Below are 22,697 nucleotides of genomic sequence, written 5' to 3'. Positions count from 1 at the left end.
GGACAGTATGCTTGGAAATAATATTTCATGTCTTCCATTGCATTCGTTATTTGTAGTGTGCCAGCCACCCAATAGTAATAAGCTTTGTGCTTTTGGTAGGCCTACTTTTAATATAAGTCTCAGCTTTCAAAATCAGTTTTATAGCGAAACACAAATTATGTGTCTTACAATAATGTGTTTTCAAGCGCTTTAATGATCAGATCGCTGTATTTATGTGAACCAATTCATTTAAATATACTGTTTTCTTTGTGAAAATTCCAAAATTCCAAATTTGTGAAAATTCCACCACCTACTCCGCAAAAAAACGTCTGTGGCGTCCAAACTTGTATTCCTCACATGTAGCCTATTTAATTAATAAAAATTCTAAAAGTTGAAGTGGGCTCCAACTCGTTAACATAAGTTATATTGTTTTCTTTTCTGAGGTAGCCTGTAGGCTATAACATGTAAGTGACTATTCACAAGCTGTTTTATTCATGGTATAATACAGTAAATGGTTGGACATAATATTTAACGTCTTCCATTCATTATTTGTAACACGCCAGCCACACAGTAATCACAATAATTTTGTGCTTTGTTGCTTTTAATATAACACAGCTCAGCTTTCTAATTCTGTCAGTTTTATCACGAAATACAAATTATAAATGTGTTTTTCCTCTTTATTTCAAGTTTATAGCAAGATATAAAAGTGAAGGAACATCAGAAGGCATGAAAAAAACAGCATAGCTTAATTTATAATGAAAATAATGTCTCATTATTGTAATCGAAAAGACTCACATGCCGCTTAAACTGAAGTGAATACAGCGATCTGTCACACCACATTAAAGAGCGTGGGGAAAAAAAACACATTATTGTAATATATTGTTTGTATTTTGCTATAAAACTGACAGATTTTGAAAGCTGAGACTTTGGAATATCTCCCGGTGCTCCCAATCCGGTCCATTTGCATGTGCAAAAAGCTAGAATATATTCTCAAAATATTATAACTTTAATCTTAATTCTCGAAACATTTCGACTTCATTCTCGAAACATTTCGACTTCATTCTCGTAATCTTAGAGATTAATGAATTAATCTTTTTTTAACGTGGCACTACACTCTAAAAACTGCTGGGTTGTCCCTTTTTAACCCAGTGCTGGGTTATATTTAACCCAGCATTTTTTAGAGCGTAAAACGCCGTCGTAGAATTCTATAGCTGTGACTGCAAAAAATCCATTGCAACAATAAGGTAGACAGCTAATGATTCTTCACATAAGACTTTAATATATTTTCACTATCTATGAATTGGTAAGAGTTTAACACCGTGTGATTCTGTATCTTCAAAGATAAATGTTCCATTTTAAAACTCCCGCAGGTATTCATTAAAATAGTATAATTGCTGCAGCCTTAGACTTGAGTTGTTTGTAGTAGCCTACTTTGCTTCTCTGATTTGCTGCATTCATTTCAAAACATTCATTTATTTGTTGCCCTATTATCAGAGAAAGCTTGAACACAAACATCTGTCAGGAGCTCTCACAAGCACTATACCTGGGTCGCTGCTGACCAAATGCCAATCAAAATACTCTCTTGAATTTTCATGAGGACGGGGAGATGGGGATCTCTTTTTTTTCTGGTCAATAATGGTGGAAATGTTCAATACCCCTTTTGTAGCCAAAACTTTATGGTATGTGTCTATACAGATATTGACTTCCAAAAATATACCCACATTGAGAAATATTCACTGGAGTACAAAGTATGACAACAATATTAAAACTGTTATATTTTGTTCTGTCCTCTTTTAAAACCTGTTCAGAACAGTCTGAACTTTTGTGAGAGCAAAAATGCACCAGTCTCTGTTCAATATGGAGAAACTTTCTCAGAGAAAGACAAGTTGAATGCCAAATATATTTATTAAAGAAATCCAAAATGATAGTCTTTGCATGGCAGAATTTTATTATCATCAAAGCTAACAAAAATGGAGTTTCATCTATGAAATCATTACAGTCAGGAACGCCATGCTGAGAGAGTATGGTGCTATCATTGAGGCTAAAATCACTTAAATCACCTTTAAAAGAATAACCCCAAAATGGAAATTTTCTGAAAGCCCTCAGGCCATTCAAGATAAGTTTCTTTCATTGGAGCAGATTTGGAGAAATTCAGCATTACATCCCTTGCTCATCAATGGATCCTCTGTAGTGAATGGGTGCCATCAGAGTGAGAGTCCAAACATCTGATAAAAACATCACAATAATCCACAAGTAATCCAGTCCATCAGTTATTGTCTTGTGAAGTGAAAAGCTGTCTCATTAAGACGTTTTGTAACTTAAAACCATTGGTTCCAGCTAAAATAGTGACTTTTTCCCCCCTCTCTACAGTATATGTTGTCTTATTGGAAAGCACTTTGGCCAACCTAAGTTGTTTTTAAATGTGCTATACAAATAAACATTCCATAATCCATCATTTTGCTTTCTACAGTGAAAAAGTCGTCTCGTCTGAATCAAGAGAGAAATATGCACAGATACAGTTCAAAACCTTTCTGAAGAAATTTGTTGATGGATTTTGATGTGAGAGGACAACAAGGGATGGACTTTTTCACTGGAGGAAGCTTTATTATGGATTGTGGATTTGTATTTTGGCCAGAAACAACTGTTAAAATGCCTTAATGATGGATTTGTTTCTTACAAATACACAACTTTCTATTTCACAAGACATTAATTGATGGACTGGACTCATGTTTGGACTCTCATTCTGACGGCACCCTTTCACTGCAGAGGATACATTGGTGAGCAAGTGATGGAATGTTACATTTCTTCAAATCTGTTCTGATGAAGAAACAAACTAATCTGCTTCTTGGATGGCCTGAGGGTGAGTACATTGTTAGCAAATGTTCATTTTTGGGTGAACTTTCCCTTTAATGTTGACTGTGTTGTATCTGAGTTCTCAGAGCGGTGCAGATCGCTGTGTATCATATCTGTGTTCTCCTCATAAAGGCGTGTATGAGTCTGGTGATGGGCACAGCTACAGGTACAACAACACTGATACAGTCACACTAAAGATCATTAGAATTAATATGTTTCATTTGCTTCTGTTTATTGTGTTATGAATTTTTGATTTGACTTCTGATTCTTTTTTTTTTTTTTTAAATGCTTGCGTGACCAATTAGTTTTGTGTTTTGGTTCAATGAGGCAAACTAAACATACAACTACAATTAAAATTTGCAGGACTTTTCCTGAAATGGAGTATCTGGAGACCCCAGCTGGACAGGAAGTGCTTTGATGACCAGGCATTCTGGGAGTTGAAGGGTTTTGTTCATTTGCATCACTCTAAATATGTTGTCTACAATGACTTAACACCACTCCTTAACCTTGCAGTGTTTGCATTTATCTTTTATAATTTAAAAGTAGAATTAATGACATTAAACCTAATTACATTTACAAACATGTCTATGATTGCTAATTATGTATTTGTTTCTCTTGTAGTTTCCAAATTTGGTTGTACAGAAATTAAGAACTTATGGACAAATTTATAAGAGGACTCCAGATATGCATGAATGCAGTTAGCACAAAATATATCTGTGTGTGTGTGTGTGTTTGAGAGGTTAGACATTGCAAAGTAAACAATTTACAAGATAAGATGTCCTTGAATGGAAAGCATTGTGCTTTCTAATCATACAAAACACCACCAAAGAAATTTCCAAGCCCCTGGAAGTTAAGGCTGGATTAAATTACTTTAGTGGAAGCAAGACAAATGGAAGAGTTTGTTTCAGGCTGACAATGACAAACTGATACACCACACCACCACCTAATGCAATATATAAAAATAACCTTCTGGTGCACAGTGCACTGACTATAATCCACAAACCCATGTTATTCATCTGCATTTGAATATAGTAAAAGATTGCACTTTCTAAAAGAAAAAAAAAAAAAACACTGGTTCTGTACATATTCACAATAGTTTTATTCATTTAAACCCACAGTTGGAAGAAGTTCAGCTACTTTTTGTCAGAAAGAGAGACATGGATTACATTAAAATGTTACATTCTTTTAGCATGTAGAAATCAGAGAATCTCTCATTTGTTAGTTGACAGACTCACGTCTCACCTTATTCACCCATTGAAATAATAAGAAATTGTGCTTTTTAAAAACATTTAACATTTTTATACAACTCCCACATGCCCAAACATACACAGAGAGTGAACTTAAAGCTCCAGAACACAAAATATATAACCAGGCTTCCCACAGTCAAGAAAACCTGAGAAATATGCTGTTTGGTTTTACTAGTTGCACAGAAATTCAAAATATTGACAGTGAATACACGTTTCTACTTATGCTCGGCTCTAAAAAAAACTGCTTTTGCTCAGTGCAGTTCGTGTAAAATATTTTTTTTTAATTAAAAAAACTGAATGACTGGGAAAAAAAGTGTGGGAACCCAAATAACAATATATCAAAATCTTCCAAAAGTAAGACGTAGAATAAAGCGCTGACTGAAGGTTGTGGCGCAATTATACAGCAGTGTGTTCTGAAATCTAAACACTGCGCAAAATTTCAAGAGATTATGAATGAAAGTGTTCTGAAAGAACAAATTCGGTGGCCTATGTAAAAAAAAAAGAAAAGACTTTTATTGAAATGACAACATTGAATGTAGAAACACAGTGAAGCTGAAGGACTGAAAGCCAGTCATACTCATTTTGGTTATTAAAGATTTCAACAAACAAAAACAAACATTTCAATAATGCTTTTCTGAAGGCTGAAGATATTGGTTGTGCACTTCCAATCTGAAAGTCACTATTATGCAATCTTGTCATTGTAATTCCATTGTATACAAGTCATTTTTATTATACACACAGGATGAGGTCTAAATGTGTCCATTTTGACTGCAGAGTCTGGATTTGATTCGCATTTCTCTCGCTGTGGGCGCCCACTGTGGCCACACAGGAAACAAGACAAAGAAAGGAAGAAGGAACATATTTAAAAACTGAAGTCAGCCGAGGAGTTGGAAAAGAAATGAGAAAGAAATGTAGAGTGCAAATAAGCAGCAATAAGTACAGAGGAATTGTGTGTTGATGGACTGTGGGATTTGATTGAAGGAAATGGATCTTTACTGCCAGAGGTCCTCAGTTCGGCCAAACTTGAACACCAGACCACTGCAAGAGAGAAGGAGAATCAAAATTAGAACTCTATCAAAATATCATAGTTTCACTTATATATAAAATATATATATAAAATCAGAATTTGCTAAGCAATTTATTATAAATAAATACTCAAAATCTCAGACCACAAATAAAACTCAATCTCAGACCACTAATGCAGGTAATTACAGACTGAGCAATAATTATTTATTCATGATACATTCAAAATTATTTTAATTCCCATTATTGGGACTTTTAATAAACTATAACTATTTTAATGATTATTCATTTAGCATCAATAGCAAAAATTGTATTTTTCATTCTCCATTAATTTCAATATGAATTAGTTAAAATTCCCTATTTCCAAGATTAATACAAAAACTTTTATTCAGCAAGGATGCATTCAATTTATTAAAAGTGACAGAAAAGACATTTATGTTACAAAAAATATTTCAAATAAATTCTGTTCTTTTTTCAACTTTAGACAAAGAACCGTGAAAAAAAAAACGTATTACGGTTTTAACAAAAATATTAAGCAGTAACTGTTCTCAACACTGATAATCAGAAATGTCTCTCGAGATTTCTGAAGGATCATGTGACACTGAAGACTGGAGTAATGATGATGAACATTCAGCTTTGCATCACAGGAATAAACTACTTTTTACAATATATTAAATTTTAAAACAGTTCTTTTAAATAGTAATAATATTTCCCAATATTACTGTTTTTACTGTATTTCCAAACTTACCCAAAGAAGATGAATGCATTTTGGAAGAAAACTGCAATACCAGGATACACGGACAGATCCTTTTTGTCTGTTCATCCATAATAAAAAAACATAATGAGCAAATGTATACTGATAGAAACATGAATGATCTTTTTCTATAAAAGGCTAAATCAGTCTTATTCTCTCACCAGTCACAACAAAACCACCGAACAGAATCCACATAGAGGCGATGAGAGACCCGAACGCCAACATGAACCCGATGAAGAGCCAAACTCTGGCACCTACACAAAAACACACATTAAAAGCACATTTAATGCTGTCTCTTGAAAGAAAGAAAAAAACGCCTGCAGCACGTACCTGTCTGTCCCAAGCAGCCATCGCTGTAGCTGTCGCCCCTCACCTGGCCATTTGACACCGCATTGATCCTGCATTCAAATCAGTCTTATTTTAGTATCACTGAGATTTTATTGTACACTGTAACCCTTAATGTTCAATATAATTAAATGGTTTGAGTAGGGCGAACTTCAATTAAACACATTAGTTCAATCCAATTAACTTTTATGAGTATTTAGAACTTTCTTTTTTATTCAAGTTCATGAAACGGACACATTTTAAGTAATCTGAATACTTGTTTCATTGTTGAGTTTAATGAGCTTGTTTCTTTAAATTTAGACAAACTTAATTTCAACTTAAACTGGCTGGGTTTTCTATTTTCCAGTATGCTTTGGCACTTGAAAGGGACTTAAATGCTCTTAAAAAAAAGTTAAGTGTTATATAATGTTTTTGTGCAAGGTTAATGTTAACTGGGAGATTTGGTATTGTTTAATGTTTTGCTATGCTAATTTAGAAGAGTTTCTGTTATGTTGGGTTTCTCATTGTGATGAGTAGAGCATGAGCTTTGATTTCAGAACAGAATTATGTTAAATGTTCTATATTGCCTTACTCATTCAGCAATTACTATGCTTATCAAAGCAGTTACCAATTAGCATTTACTGAATTAGCTAGCTATAGCAAGCTAAGTTTCCAATACTAAAAATATTTAAATTGAGATTACATGATCATTTTAACTCTTTCACCGCCAGCGTTTTTGAAAAAAGTTGCCAGACACTGCCAGCATTTTTGATGATTTTCACTAAAATTTCATGGCCCCCAAAATATTTTGTTGTATGAATATCTGAACATGCAATACACCAAAATAAAGATCAGAGCCTCTACTTAAAAAGCTTCAAGCTTTCTTTTTTATGAACACTTCAATGTAGGTAAGTTTTATTTTTAAAAAAGCAACATTTTGAGCAAAAAGCTGAGAAAATCACATTTTTATCAAATACTTCATCTGGATCATATTCAGTTTGATGATCAAGGCACTGTAGATGCAGTAGATCACTTCCAGTTCTATATTGCCTTACTCATTCAGCAATTACTATGCTTATCAAAGCAGTTACCAATTAGCATTTACTGAATTAGCTAGCTATAGCAAGCTAAGTTTCCAATACTAAAAATATTTAAATTGAGATTACATGATCATTTTAACTCTTTCACCGCCAGCGTTTTTGAAAAAAGTTGCCAGACACTGCCAGCATTTTTGATGATTTTCACTAAAATTTCATGGCCCCCAAAATATTTTGTTGTATGAATATCTGAACATGCAATACACCAAAATAAAGATCAGAGCCTCTACTTAAAAAGCTTCAAGCTTTCTTTTTTATGAACACTTCAATGTAGGTAAGTTTTATTTTTAAAAAAGCAACATTTTGAGCAAAAAGCTGAGAATATCACATTTTTATCAAATACTTCATCTGGATCATATTCAGTTCGATGATCAAGGCACTGTAGATGCAGTAGATCACTTCCATCAACACCCCCAAAGCTTCACAGTCCTTTGCCACTTCCGGGATCGACATTTCACTCTGTAACATTAGGCAGTTTTCATTTATATGCTGTCTATTGTTGATGATCGCATTGTATTTCATATGCATATGCATACATACGAGATTGCTCGTTTCTGCATTTTCCTAGCAGGTGTTTTTGATCGGCACATTCTACTCATTCAGGAGATGCGTAATAGCGCCCCCGAGCGTATAAGAGCGAGAACGCTGAAACCCGGAAAATTCTGTGTTTGGCGGGGAAAGAGTTAAGTTAAATGTATGAGTTAGCTTACTCAAATATTTCAAGTTAGGAGCACTTAACATTTATGGGCACAAAAATAAAAATCTGCCAGTTCTGCTTACTTAAATTTTGAATTTATTAACTTAAAAATGTTTTAAAGGGGTCATATGATGATGTCAATATGTTGACATGCTTTAATGTTCAAAAAACACATTATTTTTCAAATACTGTACATTATTGTAGGTCCTCTATGCCCCGCCTCTCTCAAACGCGTCGTTTTCAACAAAGCCCCCTCCTTTGCCAAGCGTAGTCTGCTCTGATTGGCCAGCTGACCCAGTGCATTGTCTTAACTTTTATAAAGAATATCTCTTTGGATTTGAGACTTTAGTCTTTGCAACTTTACAGATCTTCTTTATCTTGTAACACTTGTAACACTCCAAAGAGAAAGGAAAAATTGAAATCGCATCATATGACCCCTTTAATGTAAATTAAATAAAGAAATTACATTTAAAAAATTTTTTTTTTTTAAAAGTTTTGACAACTTATTCAGCTTTACAGTGTAGTCTTTTTTTACATTTTAAATTTGTTTTTAGTTTTAAATTCTCCGTTTTTATTTTTTAGTAAATTTTTTTGCAATTTTGTTGTGCTTTTGTCATTTTGATGACAAAAACATTTGACAGTTTTTATTAACATTTAATTTCAATTTTTGTTATATTACTACATCAAATTAAACTAAATGAAAATTATAAATGTTTCCTTGGCAACTAGCTGATATACTTTACTTATTTCTTTATTTTTTTATATTTTGTTTCAGTTATGGTTTAGTTTTACTTAACTATAATAACCCTGATTCAAATCCACAAATAGTGAAACTCCACGGGCGGTTTAACAATGGTGTCATTGTGACAGCACTAACTGCACAACCCTGTAGTTAAATCAGTGTAGTCTTTTTTTACATTTTAAATTTGTTTTTAGTTTTAAATTCTCCGTTTTTATTTTTTAGTAAATTTTTTTGCAATTTTGTTGTGCTTTTGTCATTTTGATGACAAAAACATTTGACAGTTTTTATTAACATTTAATTTCAATTTTTGTTATATTACTACATCAAATTAAACTAAATGAAAATTATAAATGTTTCCTTGGCAACTAGCTGATATACTTTACTTATTTCTTTATTTTTTTATATTTTGTTTCAGTTATGGTTTAGTTTTACTTAACTATAATAACTCTGATTCAAATCCACAAATAGTGAAACTCCACGGGCGGTTTAACAATGGTGTCATTGTGACAGCACTCACTGCACAACCCTGTAGTTAAATCAGTGCTTAACAACAGGAAGTAAGATCTGGGACGGATCAAATTATGTGTGTCTGGCCGGACTCAATAGGAACAAAGTCTTTGTTCTCCTCATTTGAGGAAGCGCCAGTGGGAACGGAGAATCTCTACAGGTGTAACTCACATGAGGAAGGCTATAGTCGCTATAACCCCACAGGTATGAAATGCGTGGTGGAACTGTTCCTCTTTAGGGTACATTATTGCCGCATCGATGATGATCCACCAGCCTGTGAAAAACTGCACGTGTGTACAGTGTGAGAAGAAAGATCATTAGTTCAGAAATCACTGGATATTTTAGAGAACACAAGATTTATTGACGTACCAGAACTCCAGCTGCGATGGAGGCGAGGGTGTTTCTCTTCTCACCCCAGTCCACATTACACTCACAATCGCCACATCTGATCCCGTCCAGAAACCCTGACATGCTTCTGATCTGACCCGATCCTTCAGAGAAATATATGCTTCTTTTGAGACGTTCTGCTGGTTTTCCTAATAAAGAGACGTATTCATATTGCATAATGAACAGGACTACTTAGCTTATGCTTTTTATCTAAAGTGAACAGCTTTAGATAAGAGCTTTAGCAAAGTTTTTTAATAGAAATTAATACTTTTATTCAACAAGGATGTGTTAAATTGATCAAAGGTGACAGTGAATACGTTTATAACGTTACAAAAGATTTATATCTCAAGTAAATGCTGTTCTTTTGAACTTTGTATTCATCAAAGAAACCAGAAAAAAATTAATTTAAACAAAAATATTTAGTGGGGGGAAAAAAAAGCATTGATAATTAGAACAAATTAATTGATAATAAGAAACAAGTTAATAATTGAGCACCAAATCAACATACTGGAATTATTTCTAAAAGATCAAGCAAGTCACTCTGAAGACTTAAATAATGGCTGCTGAAAATGCATATATAAATATATATAACATATGAGGAAAAATTAGTTCACAAATTATTTGAGCAGCAATCATGTACACAAACAGTAACTGTTACTGCGCAAGAACGGCGCAGCATCACTGCGCACACGAAGAGCACACATGATCATCCTGAACCAAACACTAATAACAAACAAAAGGATTTCCATCTGTCATTTTTGCGACCAACATCTGAATATTAACATAAGAGATCTTTAACATAACAGTTCAAAACTACGTTTCCGCTGAATATCGGGCGAAAACGTCGAGCTTTAATGCTGTAAACATATTTGATCTCTCATGTCCGGCTGATTTCTAACCCAAATTTGCTACATCACTGTTTCTATAACGCATGGCGGGTAAATAAAAGCACAATAACGGAGAATATCTAATGAATGATCACTGGGACTCGTACTTTATAGCACAGTGATGTGTTACCTGCACTTTTCTTGAGTTTTTCTCGTGGTTCGCAGTAAGTGGAGAAACACTCCGCAGTCTTCCGCCTCAAACAGTGGCTGAGTCGCGCATGCGCAGTGCGCTCTGCATCAGTCGCCATTCGCCGAGTACACCTATCAACCAAAATGTGCACTCACTAAAGGTTAAGCACATAGATAAATTAACAGCACGTCTGATAAAAGTACGGGATAAGAGAAATTCTAGATTGAATAAGTTTAGGAAAAAGCCATTTTATAATAAATGGAACGAGTCGCCCTCATGGACGCCTTTGTTGGCATCACGTGATCAGCTGTATGGTAAAATTACTATTTACAAAGGTGGTTTACACAGCAAAAACATAAAAGTACATCTAAACACGGCATGCAAACCAAAAATATAACAGTAGAAAAATGTTATAATAAAAAAAATATAACGTGAAATGTCTCAATCTTGCACACAGGCACAAATATCTTGCAATGTCTTGTTGTATGAGACAAAGTGAAAAGAACATAAAAGCGTCTGTATAGGCTACTGTATTTTGTAATAACTATAATTAAACCATTTTCAAACCTGGAAAAACTGAGCTCCTAAAACTGCTAAGGTCTTTAAAAAAAGACTATAAAGACTCCTAAGCTTTTCAAACTAGTAAATGCTTTATACTTGTTTCTTGGTGCTTGCATTACTATTGTTCATACATTGTGTGTTGATAAAAACCCCTAAATATTAAACCTGGCCACATAGCTTGTACCGCACTGCTTGATTAATACTTTTCTATTCTATCAGACTTTCTCAGATGTTTATGTAAAACAAATAATCTCCCAAAATTGTGATTTTCACTTAAAGGGATATTCACCCAAAAATGAAAATTTTGTCATCATTTACTCAGTTACTGGTAGCCATTGACTTCCATAGTATTTTTTTTTTCTTCCATACTATGGAAGTCAATGGCTACCAGGCTACCCACATTATTAAAAAATATATATATTTTGTGTTCAACAGAAGAAAGAAATTGATACAGGTTTGGAACAACAGGAGGGTGGGTAAATGATGGCAGAATTTTCATTTTTGGGTCCAGTCTAACTATCCCTCAATAAAGAGCCATATGGAAAGATTAGAAATTTCAGTGCTAAAGAATTTCAGTGTAACCAACCACAACACCATAGCATCACAGTAACACCCTAGGGTCTGTTTATAAATGATTTAACGCTCCAGTTGTCCTAAAGCCCTGCCATATGTCATTTTACATATTATATGAGAGATCAGAATCACGTAATTAATGTAACTTTCACATATACAAGACCTTTAAACTTTGTAATCTCCTTTAAAAGGCATTCAGAAATGACTATGAGTATAATGTATGCAGGATCCCTGCATTTTCTTAGTTTGAAGCACTCAAGCACTAACACATGGTTTGTTTGAATCGTAAACAGACATTTTATTAATCATTTGTCTGAATTTAACGAAATAACATAGGGTGACCATACATCCTAATCAAACCAGCACAGTATCTGATATGTTGCCCACATCACTATTTTGCACCTGAAATGCTCTGTACAGAAGGTGGTCCACAAACAGAAACCACACAAGCTGAACTCAAACCAAGGTCGCATGAACATAAACACTACCATGCAATGATGAAATATTTAATACTATGTAAAAGCTACAGGATGGAGCAATGTAATAAAAAAAAAAAGAGAGTAAAAAAGGGAAGTTCTGAAGTCTACATTAAGTGCCACGTTTTGGTTTTATGTGGTATTTTCCCTTAAAGCACTCCAAGCAGTTTAAGAGCAACAGAGATGGAAAGCAGAATGACTCCAAACAGCCCGATGTATCCGTATGCACCTCGCATCCTTTTAGCAGGATCTAAAACAGAGAAACAACACTGGTGATGAAGGCTAAAACTCAGATGAATGTTTGAAAGAACAACCTAAACACATTGAAAATGCATTGTTTTGTATGTGCATTTTAAAGACTTACCACCACTGTAGTAACCCCAGGCATAAGAGAACCTGCTTGTAACCCAGATGACTCCTAACACAGAGGCAGCAATCTGATATGGGAGATAAAAAATGCCAGATAAACAAAGGTGAACTGGGTGAAAGGGTGTACTGTACATATGAGAGAAGGAGGGCACATAAAAAGAGAATTATAATTCATTACATGTATATAGCGCTTTTCTAGGCATTCAAAGCACTTTACATTGTCAGGGGGTATCTCCTCATCCACCACCAGAATGAATTAACATTTTTAACAGAGATTTACAGAACACTCATTACAAGGACTTTCCTCTGCTAAACCCATGATTAAGATCAACTGTTTTGATCAAAGGCACAATGATTTTATTTAATATTAACCGTTGTAAGGTTTGAACAAACAACATTACTGCCACAAGCCCAACACTTTAATGTGATAAATGCTTTTGTCATGTTTCTAAATATATTAGAAATGTCTAGTGGCCACTAAATATGATGGAAGATGGTACAAATTAGGGTACGGCAATGCACAGGTATATAAGGAAGGGTTAGGCAGAATTTAAGAACTGGCTCCATTTCAATTCATAAGCTGGATTTGCCTACCTTCACATTAAAATGGATTTTGAAATGGAACAGCAGGAAGAAGAATGTGCTGAATTGCAATTAAAATAAATTGAATAAACACACAAACATAAATCTTTCTACAAAACATGATTTATTTAGACCAAATCTTGACAGAATGCCGACCACAATGTTTGAAACGATATCCAAATTGTGGGTATTCCACGGCATTCTAGATTCCACTTGCAGCAGTTGCATGAGTGTCTTTGAATTATTGCACACAACTGTGATACTCACAGGATACTCTAATGCAGCAATAGTCTGGAACACCAGCCACTGTGGATACACCTCCAGTGTGTTCTGATGAGCTCTCTGAATGCAGTTGAACACTTGCTCCTTATCACTGTACATGGTGGGATACTATACACAAAACAAGAGAGCAAATACATTAAACCAATAAATCATGCATTGGTTGCAAACAAGAAATCAAAGTTTACTATGCATCAGTATCATTTCAGGCACAACATGCACTGCATGTGAAGCCTTATCATACCTTTACTCCAAACTTCTTCCGTGCACCACCAACTTGGACCCCGAGATACATCAACATCACAAAACTATACAAATACGTAAAAATTGCATAGCCAAAGTTGGCTGGAAGCAGGCTTTCGACCGCCATTTTTAGATGTAATGTTCAGGATTCGTTTTCTGTATCAAGCACGAGCCGTTCTTCTTGTATTTGAAGGGTGGAAATGCTGAATCATGCAGCTCACGCACGGTGAGTTATTTGTGTTAAAGGCGAGTTCACACACAGGAGACCCGGATAAAACCTCGCGATAAAACGCGAGAGACTGTTTGACAGTACTTCGAGGGGGATTATTAGTGTTAAACAATTGAATAAAGCTATTTATTTATTTGAATAACTTTGTCCTGGCGTCCTCTACAAAAGACATAGAATAAAATATTAATAAAATATATGTATTTCAAAAATGTTTTTTTTTTTTGTTTCTTATGCTCCAACCAGTGTAATGATGACAAAATAATAATAATAATAATTCACAAAACATTTTTATGGTTCTCAGGAGTATATAACTAAATTAAACAATATGTAAATGTGAAGTAAATATACGACAGTATTTCCAGTTATTAACTTAGTCAAGTCTTCAGCATGTAGATGTCGATTTATATTGTTTTTTTTATTATTATTAAAATAACGTAAAAATATAAACATAAAGTTAACATAAACACGGCTAAAATATAGTGATTTAAAAATAAAAAATCATGTCTATCAAACCATAAATATGTAGCCCTACATATAATACGGTTACGTTGATGAAGTTTCTAGAACCCCCACCCCCCCCCCCCCCCCCCCCCCCCCCTCCACTCCACTCCACTCTACTCTACTCTACTCTACTCTACTCTACTCTACTCTACAGCGCTGCGTCTCGATAGAGGAAAGAGTCGATGCTGGATTCCATAAAGCTCCAGAAGAGTCGACTCACCAAGAGAGCTGTCAACTCCTCTAAGGGAGATTTTTGATCTTTTAGATGGGATCCTAAAATTTAAAAGGCATGTGTATAGTTTATTGTACAAAAAATATGACTAAAAACAAAATGACTTAAAACTATGTGGAATATGTAGTTTCTATTGTTACATTTTTACTTTTTTTTTTTACTTGTAATATTATGCACACTGTTATATGTTATTTATTTATTTACTTATCTAATTTTTATTTATTAATCACCAAATAATGAGATTATTAGTGTAAACCTATTTTTACTTATTTTATTTTCTAAAACTTTTCACAGACTCCCTTGCGGCCCCCTGGAAGTCCCCAGACCCCAGTTTGAAAACCCCTGGTAGGCTTTAAAAACAAAATCTTTACAGCTTTATGTCATGTGGAGTTTCAGTATTTCTACAATAAAATATAAATAAATAATAACAAATGTCCCCCTTCCACCCAAAGTAACAATATTTATCACGTCACTGGATTTCGGTTAAAAAAAATTTAAAAAGCTGCGCAAGAAAGAGCCGCTTCACTTCACCGCGAGAGAGAAATCGACGGCGTTTGCTTCTCAGAAACACGTTTTGTTTCAAGAAAGTGTCCTCAATTTGGACTTTATTTTGGAATAAGCACACACTTATTTGACAGTTGTTGAATTTCAAATAGTTTCTGTTTTGAATTCGCTCGCTCGAGGAGTACCGCGTGATATAGAGCGTTTTCCTCAGAGTCGGCCATCTTACTGTTGGACCAAGACCTATTTAACGGTAAGTTACAGTTAAATGTTTATAGCTAATATTTATATATTTAATGTTGTTTAAAGTAAACACTTTTACGTTGTTATATATCTACAATCCTTGCTGAATTAGCAATATAAAACTAATTTTAATTAGCGATACTAACAGTAAATACTGGAAGGCGAACACCATGTCCGAATATATTTATTACTATATGGATGGTGATATTTGGATTCTGTTATAGTGAGGTTATGATAACGTTGGTTAAGTATTATAGTGTTTCTTGCGGAATGTTCTAGATTCGAGTCTGTTGTGTAATTTGATTGACAGGAGGGGCGGAGACTGTGTTACAGTTCCAGCACTTTCTCCTTTAATGTCTTTCATTACTGCCATCTTTATTGTTGTTATAAAGTTTCATTAGAAAATATGGCTCTCATTATGATTTGAATAACAAACTAAATATTCAACCAATAAATTAATGTCCTTGTTTTTAAAATTAAAACAATTTCCGTTGATGCCAAGTTTATTCATCATAGCACATTAAGACAATTGTTTAGTATTGCAAGTTATCTAAAATGGTGATTAAATACACAAATATTGATATGAAAATGTACAAAGTTCAATAAATTTCCAAAACTTAAGACTCATAAAACTCAGAAAATAAATTTCTGAAAATTGGATGAAGCCGGTTTAAAAAATCTGACGTGTTTAGAATTCGGTTTAAAAAATCTGACGTGTTTAGAATTATATTATTATTATTTTGAATATTTGTTTTTATAACTCCATAAAACACAAATTATTGTCAACAGCCAAGAAAAAAAATCACCATGGTTTTAGGAATAAAAATGATATAAACTAGGTGAGAATGCTACATGAACAAACCCCTGGCCTCTGTTAAAACCTGCAGAATATAGATATTAAATCAAATTTCTTGATTGATTTACCTGTTAGTTCATGAGTAATGTCTGATGCTTTGTGTTTGTAGGTTTGATTATGAAGGAGACCAGCCCTGGACGTCTCAGTGAGGGTGTGAAGCTCATCTTTGATCAGAAGGCTCCATCAGGTCACAGCTCCTCTCGCTCTCACAACAGCAGCAGCAGCAGCGACAGCTCGTACTCCAGCAGCAGGGGAAGCCACTCCTCCCGCAGGTCACGGAGCTCATCCTCCGACAGTGGCTCTTCCTCACGTTCTCGCTCACGTTCCCGCTCCCATCCACGCTGCTCGGGCCGCTCACGCTGCCGTCACAGACACCATTCTCCTCCTCGCCGCTACCGGGCTCGCTCCCGCTCCTACAGCCCTTCTACTGAGCTTTCCTCCCACCACAGACGCTACTATCGCCGCAGTCGCTCTCCATCCCCCTACAGCTACTCTAGACGCTACAGGCGTTCTCCGTCCTGGTCCCGCTCTCGCAGTCGCTCTCCGGTCTACTGGAGGGGAAGCAGGTTCGTGGGCAGGTATCGGTGCCGTTTCTCCCGCTCACCCAGGAGCTCCAGAGATTACAGAAGCCGGTCTCGCAGCCGTGAACGCTCTGCAGTTCGCCTCAGCCTTGAGGGTAAGATCAGCTTTGCTTTAATTATTGTATCAGCTAAATGGAAGACAAGTTTTTTTTCATACAGAGCAGTTCATGGTGACCACAGCTCAGAATTGTGCAGAATTTAGAGCTGCCAGCTAGCCTGAAGGAGCTGGAGGAGGAGGAGAAGAGGAGATCTTCATCAGATAAAGAGGAAAGGGTGAGCGCTGACCCGGCATCACAGAAGACATCAACACAGGTGAGCCTCACACATATGACTACAGATGTGTTACTAACACACACCCAGTGTTTGTCAGACATCTGTAATGTTGCATGAACGTCCTGAGTGGTTGACAGTATTCTGATTTGTTCTTCAAGTTATATCTATGATCTCTGGACATTGACTAACCCATTGAAACGCATCTATTTAATATGTGATTGCGCGCTGTACTTACCCAACCTGGGTCACCATGTAATCTGTCTCCTCAGACATGAATGATTTTACCTGATGGATTTAATGGAATGATGAACAGCACTTGTCTGGATTAGGTAATGGTACACATTAAAGAGTATGTACTACTTTGTAGAGTGTGTGTGTATGCGTGTGAATGAATGAGCACATGGCTATTATTCCTCACTGTATTGAGGAGCGGCATTTAGCTTCAATTGCTTTGTTTTCTTGTATCGTTTCTGTTCCTGTAGAGCTGAAACTCCTCCACCCTTTGGACAAAGAGGGAGAGAGGGGGAGGTCACATGACTTGAATGACACCAGCTTTAAGTCTTATGTGCACAACTGCAAAGGTTAAGTAATTGTGTACAATGTCAGCGGTAGCCTTGTGTCGAACAAAAACAGACCACATGCATTTGCCTGATTCACCTCACACAACATTTTCAGCCACCACACAACAGCACATGCGGAAAGGTTTGGGGTCAGTAGAATTTTTTTTTTAAGAAATCAATACTTTCAACAAGGACACATTGAATTGATCAAAAGTGACAGTAAAGACATTTATAATGTTGAAAAAAATGCAGTTCTTTTGAACTTTCTATTCAAATAATCCTGAAAAAATGTATCATGGTTTCCACAAAAATATTATGCAGCACAATTGTTTAACACTGATAATAAATGTTTCTTGAGCAGCAAATCAGCATATTAGAGTACACTGAAGACTGGAGTAATGATGCTGAAAATTCAGCTTTGCATCACAGCAATAAATTACATTTATAATATATTCAAGTAGAAAACAGTTATTTTAAGTTGTAATATTTCACAGTATTACTGTTTTTACTGTGTTTTTGATCAAATAAAGGATTTTTAGTGAGTATATGAGACATTTAAAAAAAAATCATACCAACCCCAAACTTTTGAATGGTAGTGTATCTTTACAGCTGTTAGAACTACAGGAAATGACTTGTGTTTGCTGATCGTTGAACTGGGATGCGTTGTCATTTACCAGAGTTTTCATCTGTTCAGCATGTTTGAAGACTAGAGAGAGCTCACTCTGCGATGATGGATGGGGGTTTGGAAAACCTCATCATATACTCGTCAATGTTTCATAAATTAGTCATTTGGGCTTTGTGGACAAGCAGCAAAAATCCAAATGATTTTTAAAAATTTTTTTTATCTTGTTTCTTTTTCCATTTTCTTTTTTCCCCCCACCATTTCAGAGCTGTTTAAAGAATTTAAAGGTAATTGTGACATTTTATTTCAATATTCTGAATTTATCACAGTTGTTTATATCTGACATTTAAGACTTTTCTCACAAAAATACAAAAATTTTGGAACTTGGAAAATTTATATAATGCAAAATCGCATGCATTTGAATACTGCGTTTTGGTTTGATTTGCTTTTTTTTGTTTTTTTTTCTTATTCGGACTCCTATGATTTAGATTCATATGAAGTGTGAACTATTTCACACACTGCATATGCATGAATTTATAAATAGTGATACCTCAGGAGTTGCTATTGTGTTTAAAATGACAGTGCAGACAGTCAGTCTCAAATTGATTGTCTTGATTTGAGAAACAAATTGGGATTGGGTGCCATGTGAACAAAGCCTTTGTGTACAGATTTTTATTTTTGCTTGTAAAAATTGCTTTTTGTACTATTAAAAAAGTAAATGGGTAAAACCCAAATGGTGTTTTTTATGTCAGACTGATTTGACAGCAACTGACATTACACAGGTCAGAGTCCCTTCAATTAGCTTCTTTTGCATGACTTAAACACCGAACTGAGGGTATCCTCACTTCGAACTGAAAATCATGTGTTACTGAAGTTAGGTTTACATCAAACAGACAGCGATTTCATTAGACTTTTCTCTGTCTTTAGGTAAACGTTGCCAATGATGATGTCAAGGCAGAGACTTCTCCAACATCACCCAAGAGAAAGCCAATTACCTTCAACATCAACGTAAGTTCATGAGACCTTACTCAATTATGATGACTGTAAGAGTATACTGAAATATTAAAATTGATCTTAACTCTTTATACTGACAGAATACCATTGCCAAACCATCAAACAGCCCAACGCTCCATGACAGTAAGGTAACATCAAGAGCCGACAGCGTAGCAGACAGGAAGCCATATGGACAGTGGGTCCCCATCAGCAGATCCTCTTCTAAGAAATAATTAACACTGAGATTCAACAGTGATGTAAAAAGACTGTATATAGTGTAAATAGTTTGTGTAGAGATCACTTGGGTGGGGTGGGTGGTTAGGGAACATCTGAATTCATCATAAACATTTTCTTTCAGATATAAAGTGGGTTTTGTGGAAGAAGGCAAGAGGATGTCATACAGGTGGGAAATATTGTGTACTTTTTGGTGTTTTTGTGCTGTACAGTGGATGTTTCTAAATAAAAATGCTGGTGTGTATTTTTTTTTTATTCTTTCAGAAATGATATTAATTAAATTTCCTGAGGTTATTATAAATGAATATTTTGAATTTAGTTTAAACTTTAGTTAAACACTTACGAAGTGTACAATGATGGGGATGCAATTTAATCTGACATCAATACGCTCTCACCAGATGATAAACCACTAGATTAATGTCACCTGCTACAGAATTAGCAGAATGCTTACTTGTCTTTTGCACAGTTATCTAATAATTAGGTATTTTTATAAACTGATTTTTTCCTTCTTCGGTTTTAAAAAAAATCTGTCCACATGAAAACGCAAACGCATGCTATGAAGCACTGGCAAGAGCATGCCAAACCAACAGGTGGCGATGTTTTAGTCTCTTGATCAGTTTTCTAGTTTGGTTATTAGGCCATGTCCACACGTACACGGGTATTTAGGTTTTCCTTCTTCCATTTTTAAAAAAATCTCCGTCCCCATGCAACTGAAAAAGCATGCTATGAAGCACTGTCAAGAACATGCCAAGCCAACAGGTGGCTATATAATCTCAACCGTAAAGCCATGTTGGCCAATCAGAAGCCTGAAAAATTTTCCAGTAGGCGGAGATAACAGCGTCGTCACAAGCCACAGCCAAAACTTTGCCAAAGCCAAAAACTCCAGTTTCGCTGTCTACATGATAACACTGCAACCGGAGTTTTTGAAAATCTTCACGCTGGCAGGCGTTTTCAAAAATGTTTGGTTTCAGTGAACTGGTGCTGCGTTTGCGTGTGGACGAATGGCCAAACCGCGTAGAAAAAGCTGCGGTTTTAAAAATAACCGCGTTCGTGTGGACAGGGCCTCAGTTAATGGCACAAAACCTGCCAAGAACATGTCAGAGCCATATTGTAGCCATATATGTATAATTTATTTGATTCAAGCATGAAATGTGATCTGTACACGTTTTTGTGAGATTAAATCTTAAGGTAATTATTCAGCTATTTCTCAGAATTTAACATTTAATTAAAGAAAATTATGTAATTGTCTAATTTAAATGTTTTAAGAAGAGGGTGTTTTGCTGGACGAAAATGAGGCCTGATTCATTACAACACCCTGATCATAATGTTCAGAACTCTGGGTGGAGCTGTTGCACTGTGCACATTAGTTTATGATGAGTCTGGCAGACATCAAAATATCACAAGTTTCCAAGGAAAGTATTTTATCTTTCCGGGTGCATTTGGAAAAAGCACATTTATTTTAAATTACCCAAGACCTGAGGCAACTAATACCGAACCCGACCCATATCTGAGGCACTCGTCGAAGTTTTGGACCCGAACCCTCTCGGGTCGGACCTCGGGTTTTCAGATCGGACCCGTGAAGACCTCTAGTTTGTACATCCCAACTAATCTGACAGCAACATTTGGCAAAATGAAAACGGTCACCGCATGGTGACACTAGTAGCACAGAAAGCAGTGGCCTGTTTTTTATTCTTAAAGTGACAAATCAAGTCAGTCAATCAAACTGTCATTCGCTGGCACAGATGGAGCACCACTTGATGTGCGCCGACATGTCTTGAGACTGAGGAATAGTCCTTCTCAACATAGTTAATGAGCTGGAATGTTTTCTTGCTCATTCCCACCCGCACGATTCCCTCAGGTGACTGGTGGTTTTAATTAATGATTTTAGTCTGATAAATCATTGTGTAATAAGACTTCTGTACATGATCCACTAGTTGTATTCAGCATGAAGGCTGGTTTGGCACAGGTTAAAAGTCTTTGTTTCTCCTCCACCATCTCTATGTGTGTTTTTAGCCGGTATTCTAAGAGATTGTGCCAAAACGCCTATGTTGTGCTGCTCTTTTTAACATGTTCACTCTTGACGCCACCTGGCACAGATGATTTTTGTGCAGTTGTCATAGCTTGAAAGAAAAATGGAGAATTGGAAAAACCACACAGCTTTTGATAAGTGCATCATCAATGTGTTGATGATATGGTTTACTTATTAGCCCACCTTCAAGGTTTTTCTGGTCTCTAGATGTGACCAGTTTATATGAGCAAGGCTGTTTACTCTCCACCCTTAAAGGGGTCATGTGATGTTGCTAAAAAGAACATTATTTTGTGTATTTGGTGTAATGAAATGTGTTTATGCGATTTAAAGTTAAAAAAACACATTATTTTCCACATACTGTACGTTATAGTTTCTCCTCTATGCCCCGCCTTTCTGAAACGCGTTGATTTTTACAAAGCTCATCGTTCTGAAAAGCGAGGTGTGCTGTGATTGGCCAGCTATCCAGTGTGTTGGGATTGGCCGAATACCTCAAGTGTGTGACGGAAATGTTACGCCCCTCACCATACTGTGATGCCCTGTCCCGGCCGGAGCGACGAGACAAAAACATTAAAACCCATTACAAACGAGGCATTTGTTGCATCCAGTGGGGACATAATTACGGATTATGATGACTTGTACTGTCTTTACGTGTTGCGTTGCATTGCGCCGCGTAAACATAAAACCATGTCTGCATTTGTGATCGGAGAAATGACAAACAAGCGCTACTCTACACTGCTCAAAACTCGCGTTTGAATCATCAGTGGCAAATGTACTTACAGTCTGTGAGTCAGAACAGCCGGCATTGTAGTCTACTCTACCAGGATCAGGAAACAGTCCTCCATAAAATGTGCTGCACACATCTGAATATTTGGGTTGAAGTGTTCTGGAACAGTGTTGTAAATACAACTTAACCACTGATTTCTAGGCGTGTCCCTCTTTTGGAAGACCAAACAAAGTAGTTTCGCTTTCACAACGAAAGGACTGCGGCTCTCTAGGACCGAACTTGCCTACCCCTGGCTTAAAAGAATCATTTGATTGATGCTTTTATGAAACTGGAACGGTGCTATAAAGAAGTGCAACCAGGATGGTCTATACCAGGGGTGCCCAAACTCGGTCCTGGAGGGCCGGTGTCC

The 22,697-nt window shown here is 35.9% G+C and overlaps 2 protein-coding genes and 2 pseudogenes across 3 annotated transcripts; 2 read left to right on the top strand and 2 right to left on the bottom strand.

Moving 5' to 3' along the window:
- Window positions 1-3,503, top strand: part of LOC107667951 (ammonium transporter Rh type A-like) — a 20,662-nt pseudogene extending 17,159 nt beyond the window's left edge.
- Window positions 3,504-4,608: 1,105 nt separating this feature from the next.
- LOC107667962 (transmembrane protein 50A-like) lies at window positions 4,609-10,789 on the bottom strand. 2 transcript variants are annotated; one of them, XM_016459689.1, is made up of 7 exons: window positions 10,628-10,789; window positions 9,593-9,714; window positions 9,395-9,507; window positions 6,187-6,254; window positions 6,018-6,110; window positions 5,851-5,917; window positions 4,609-5,117 (listed from the first exon to the last, which is right to left on the bottom strand). In XM_016459689.1, the coding sequence occupies exons 1-7, from the start codon at window positions 10,743-10,745 to the stop codon at window positions 5,072-5,074; spliced, it is 627 nt and encodes a 208-aa protein (XP_016315175.1). In that variant the 5' UTR covers window positions 10,746-10,789; the 3' UTR covers window positions 4,609-5,071. The 2 variants fall into 2 exon arrangements, with proteins under 2 accessions (XP_016315175.1, XP_016315174.1); XM_016459688.1 differs by having other exon boundaries at window positions 9,593-9,759; window positions 10,628-10,778.
- Window positions 10,790-12,087: 1,298 nt separating this feature from the next.
- Window positions 12,088-13,964, bottom strand: LOC107667953 (microsomal glutathione S-transferase 3-like). Its single transcript, XM_016459682.1, has 4 exons — window positions 13,712-13,964; window positions 13,456-13,578; window positions 12,602-12,674; window positions 12,088-12,487 (listed from the first exon to the last, which is right to left on the bottom strand). The coding sequence occupies exons 1-4, from the start codon at window positions 13,835-13,837 to the stop codon at window positions 12,387-12,389; spliced, it is 423 nt and encodes a 140-aa protein (XP_016315168.1). The 5' UTR covers window positions 13,838-13,964; the 3' UTR covers window positions 12,088-12,386.
- A 1,220-nt stretch (window positions 13,965-15,184) lies between these two features.
- On the top strand, window positions 15,185-19,770 carry LOC107667961 (arginine/serine-rich protein 1-like; annotated as a pseudogene).
- The last annotated feature ends 2,927 nt before the right edge of the window (window positions 19,771-22,697 follow it).

This window comes from Sinocyclocheilus anshuiensis, unplaced genomic scaffold (genome assembly GCF_001515605.1).
Source record: "Sinocyclocheilus anshuiensis isolate Anshui unplaced genomic scaffold, SAMN03320099.WGS_v1.1 scaffold2229, whole genome shotgun sequence".
NCBI lineage: Eukaryota > Metazoa > Chordata > Actinopteri > Cypriniformes > Cyprinidae > Sinocyclocheilus > Sinocyclocheilus anshuiensis.
This window is presented reverse-complemented; position numbering and strand designations above follow the sequence as displayed.

Bases quoted from the DNA above. Each gene is read 5' to 3' on its own strand.
- LOC107667953 (XM_016459682.1), bottom strand. From the start codon at position 13,837: ATGGCGGTCGAAAGCCTGCTTCCAGCCAACTTTGGCTATGCAATTTTT. The intron at 13,579-13,711 runs GTATGATAAGGC...TTTTGTGTATAG, and splicing joins GGAAGAAGTTTGGAGTAAAG to TATCCCACCATGTACAGTGA. The intron at 12,488-12,601 runs GTAAGTCTTTAA...TCTCTGTTTTAG, and splicing joins CTGGGGTTACTACAGTGGTG to ATCCTGCTAAAAGGATGCGA.
- LOC107667962 (XM_016459688.1), bottom strand. From the start codon at position 10,745: ATGGCGACTGATGCAGAGCGCACTGCGCATGCGCGACTCAGCCACTGT. The intron at 6,255-9,394 runs GTGAGTTACACC...ATTTGAATGCAG, and splicing joins GCGACTATAGCCTTCCTCAT to GATCAATGCGGTGTCAAATG. The intron at 5,118-5,850 runs GTAAGTTTGGAA...TCTCTCTTGCAG, and splicing joins AATGCATTCATCTTCTTTGG to TGGTCTGGTGTTCAAGTTTG.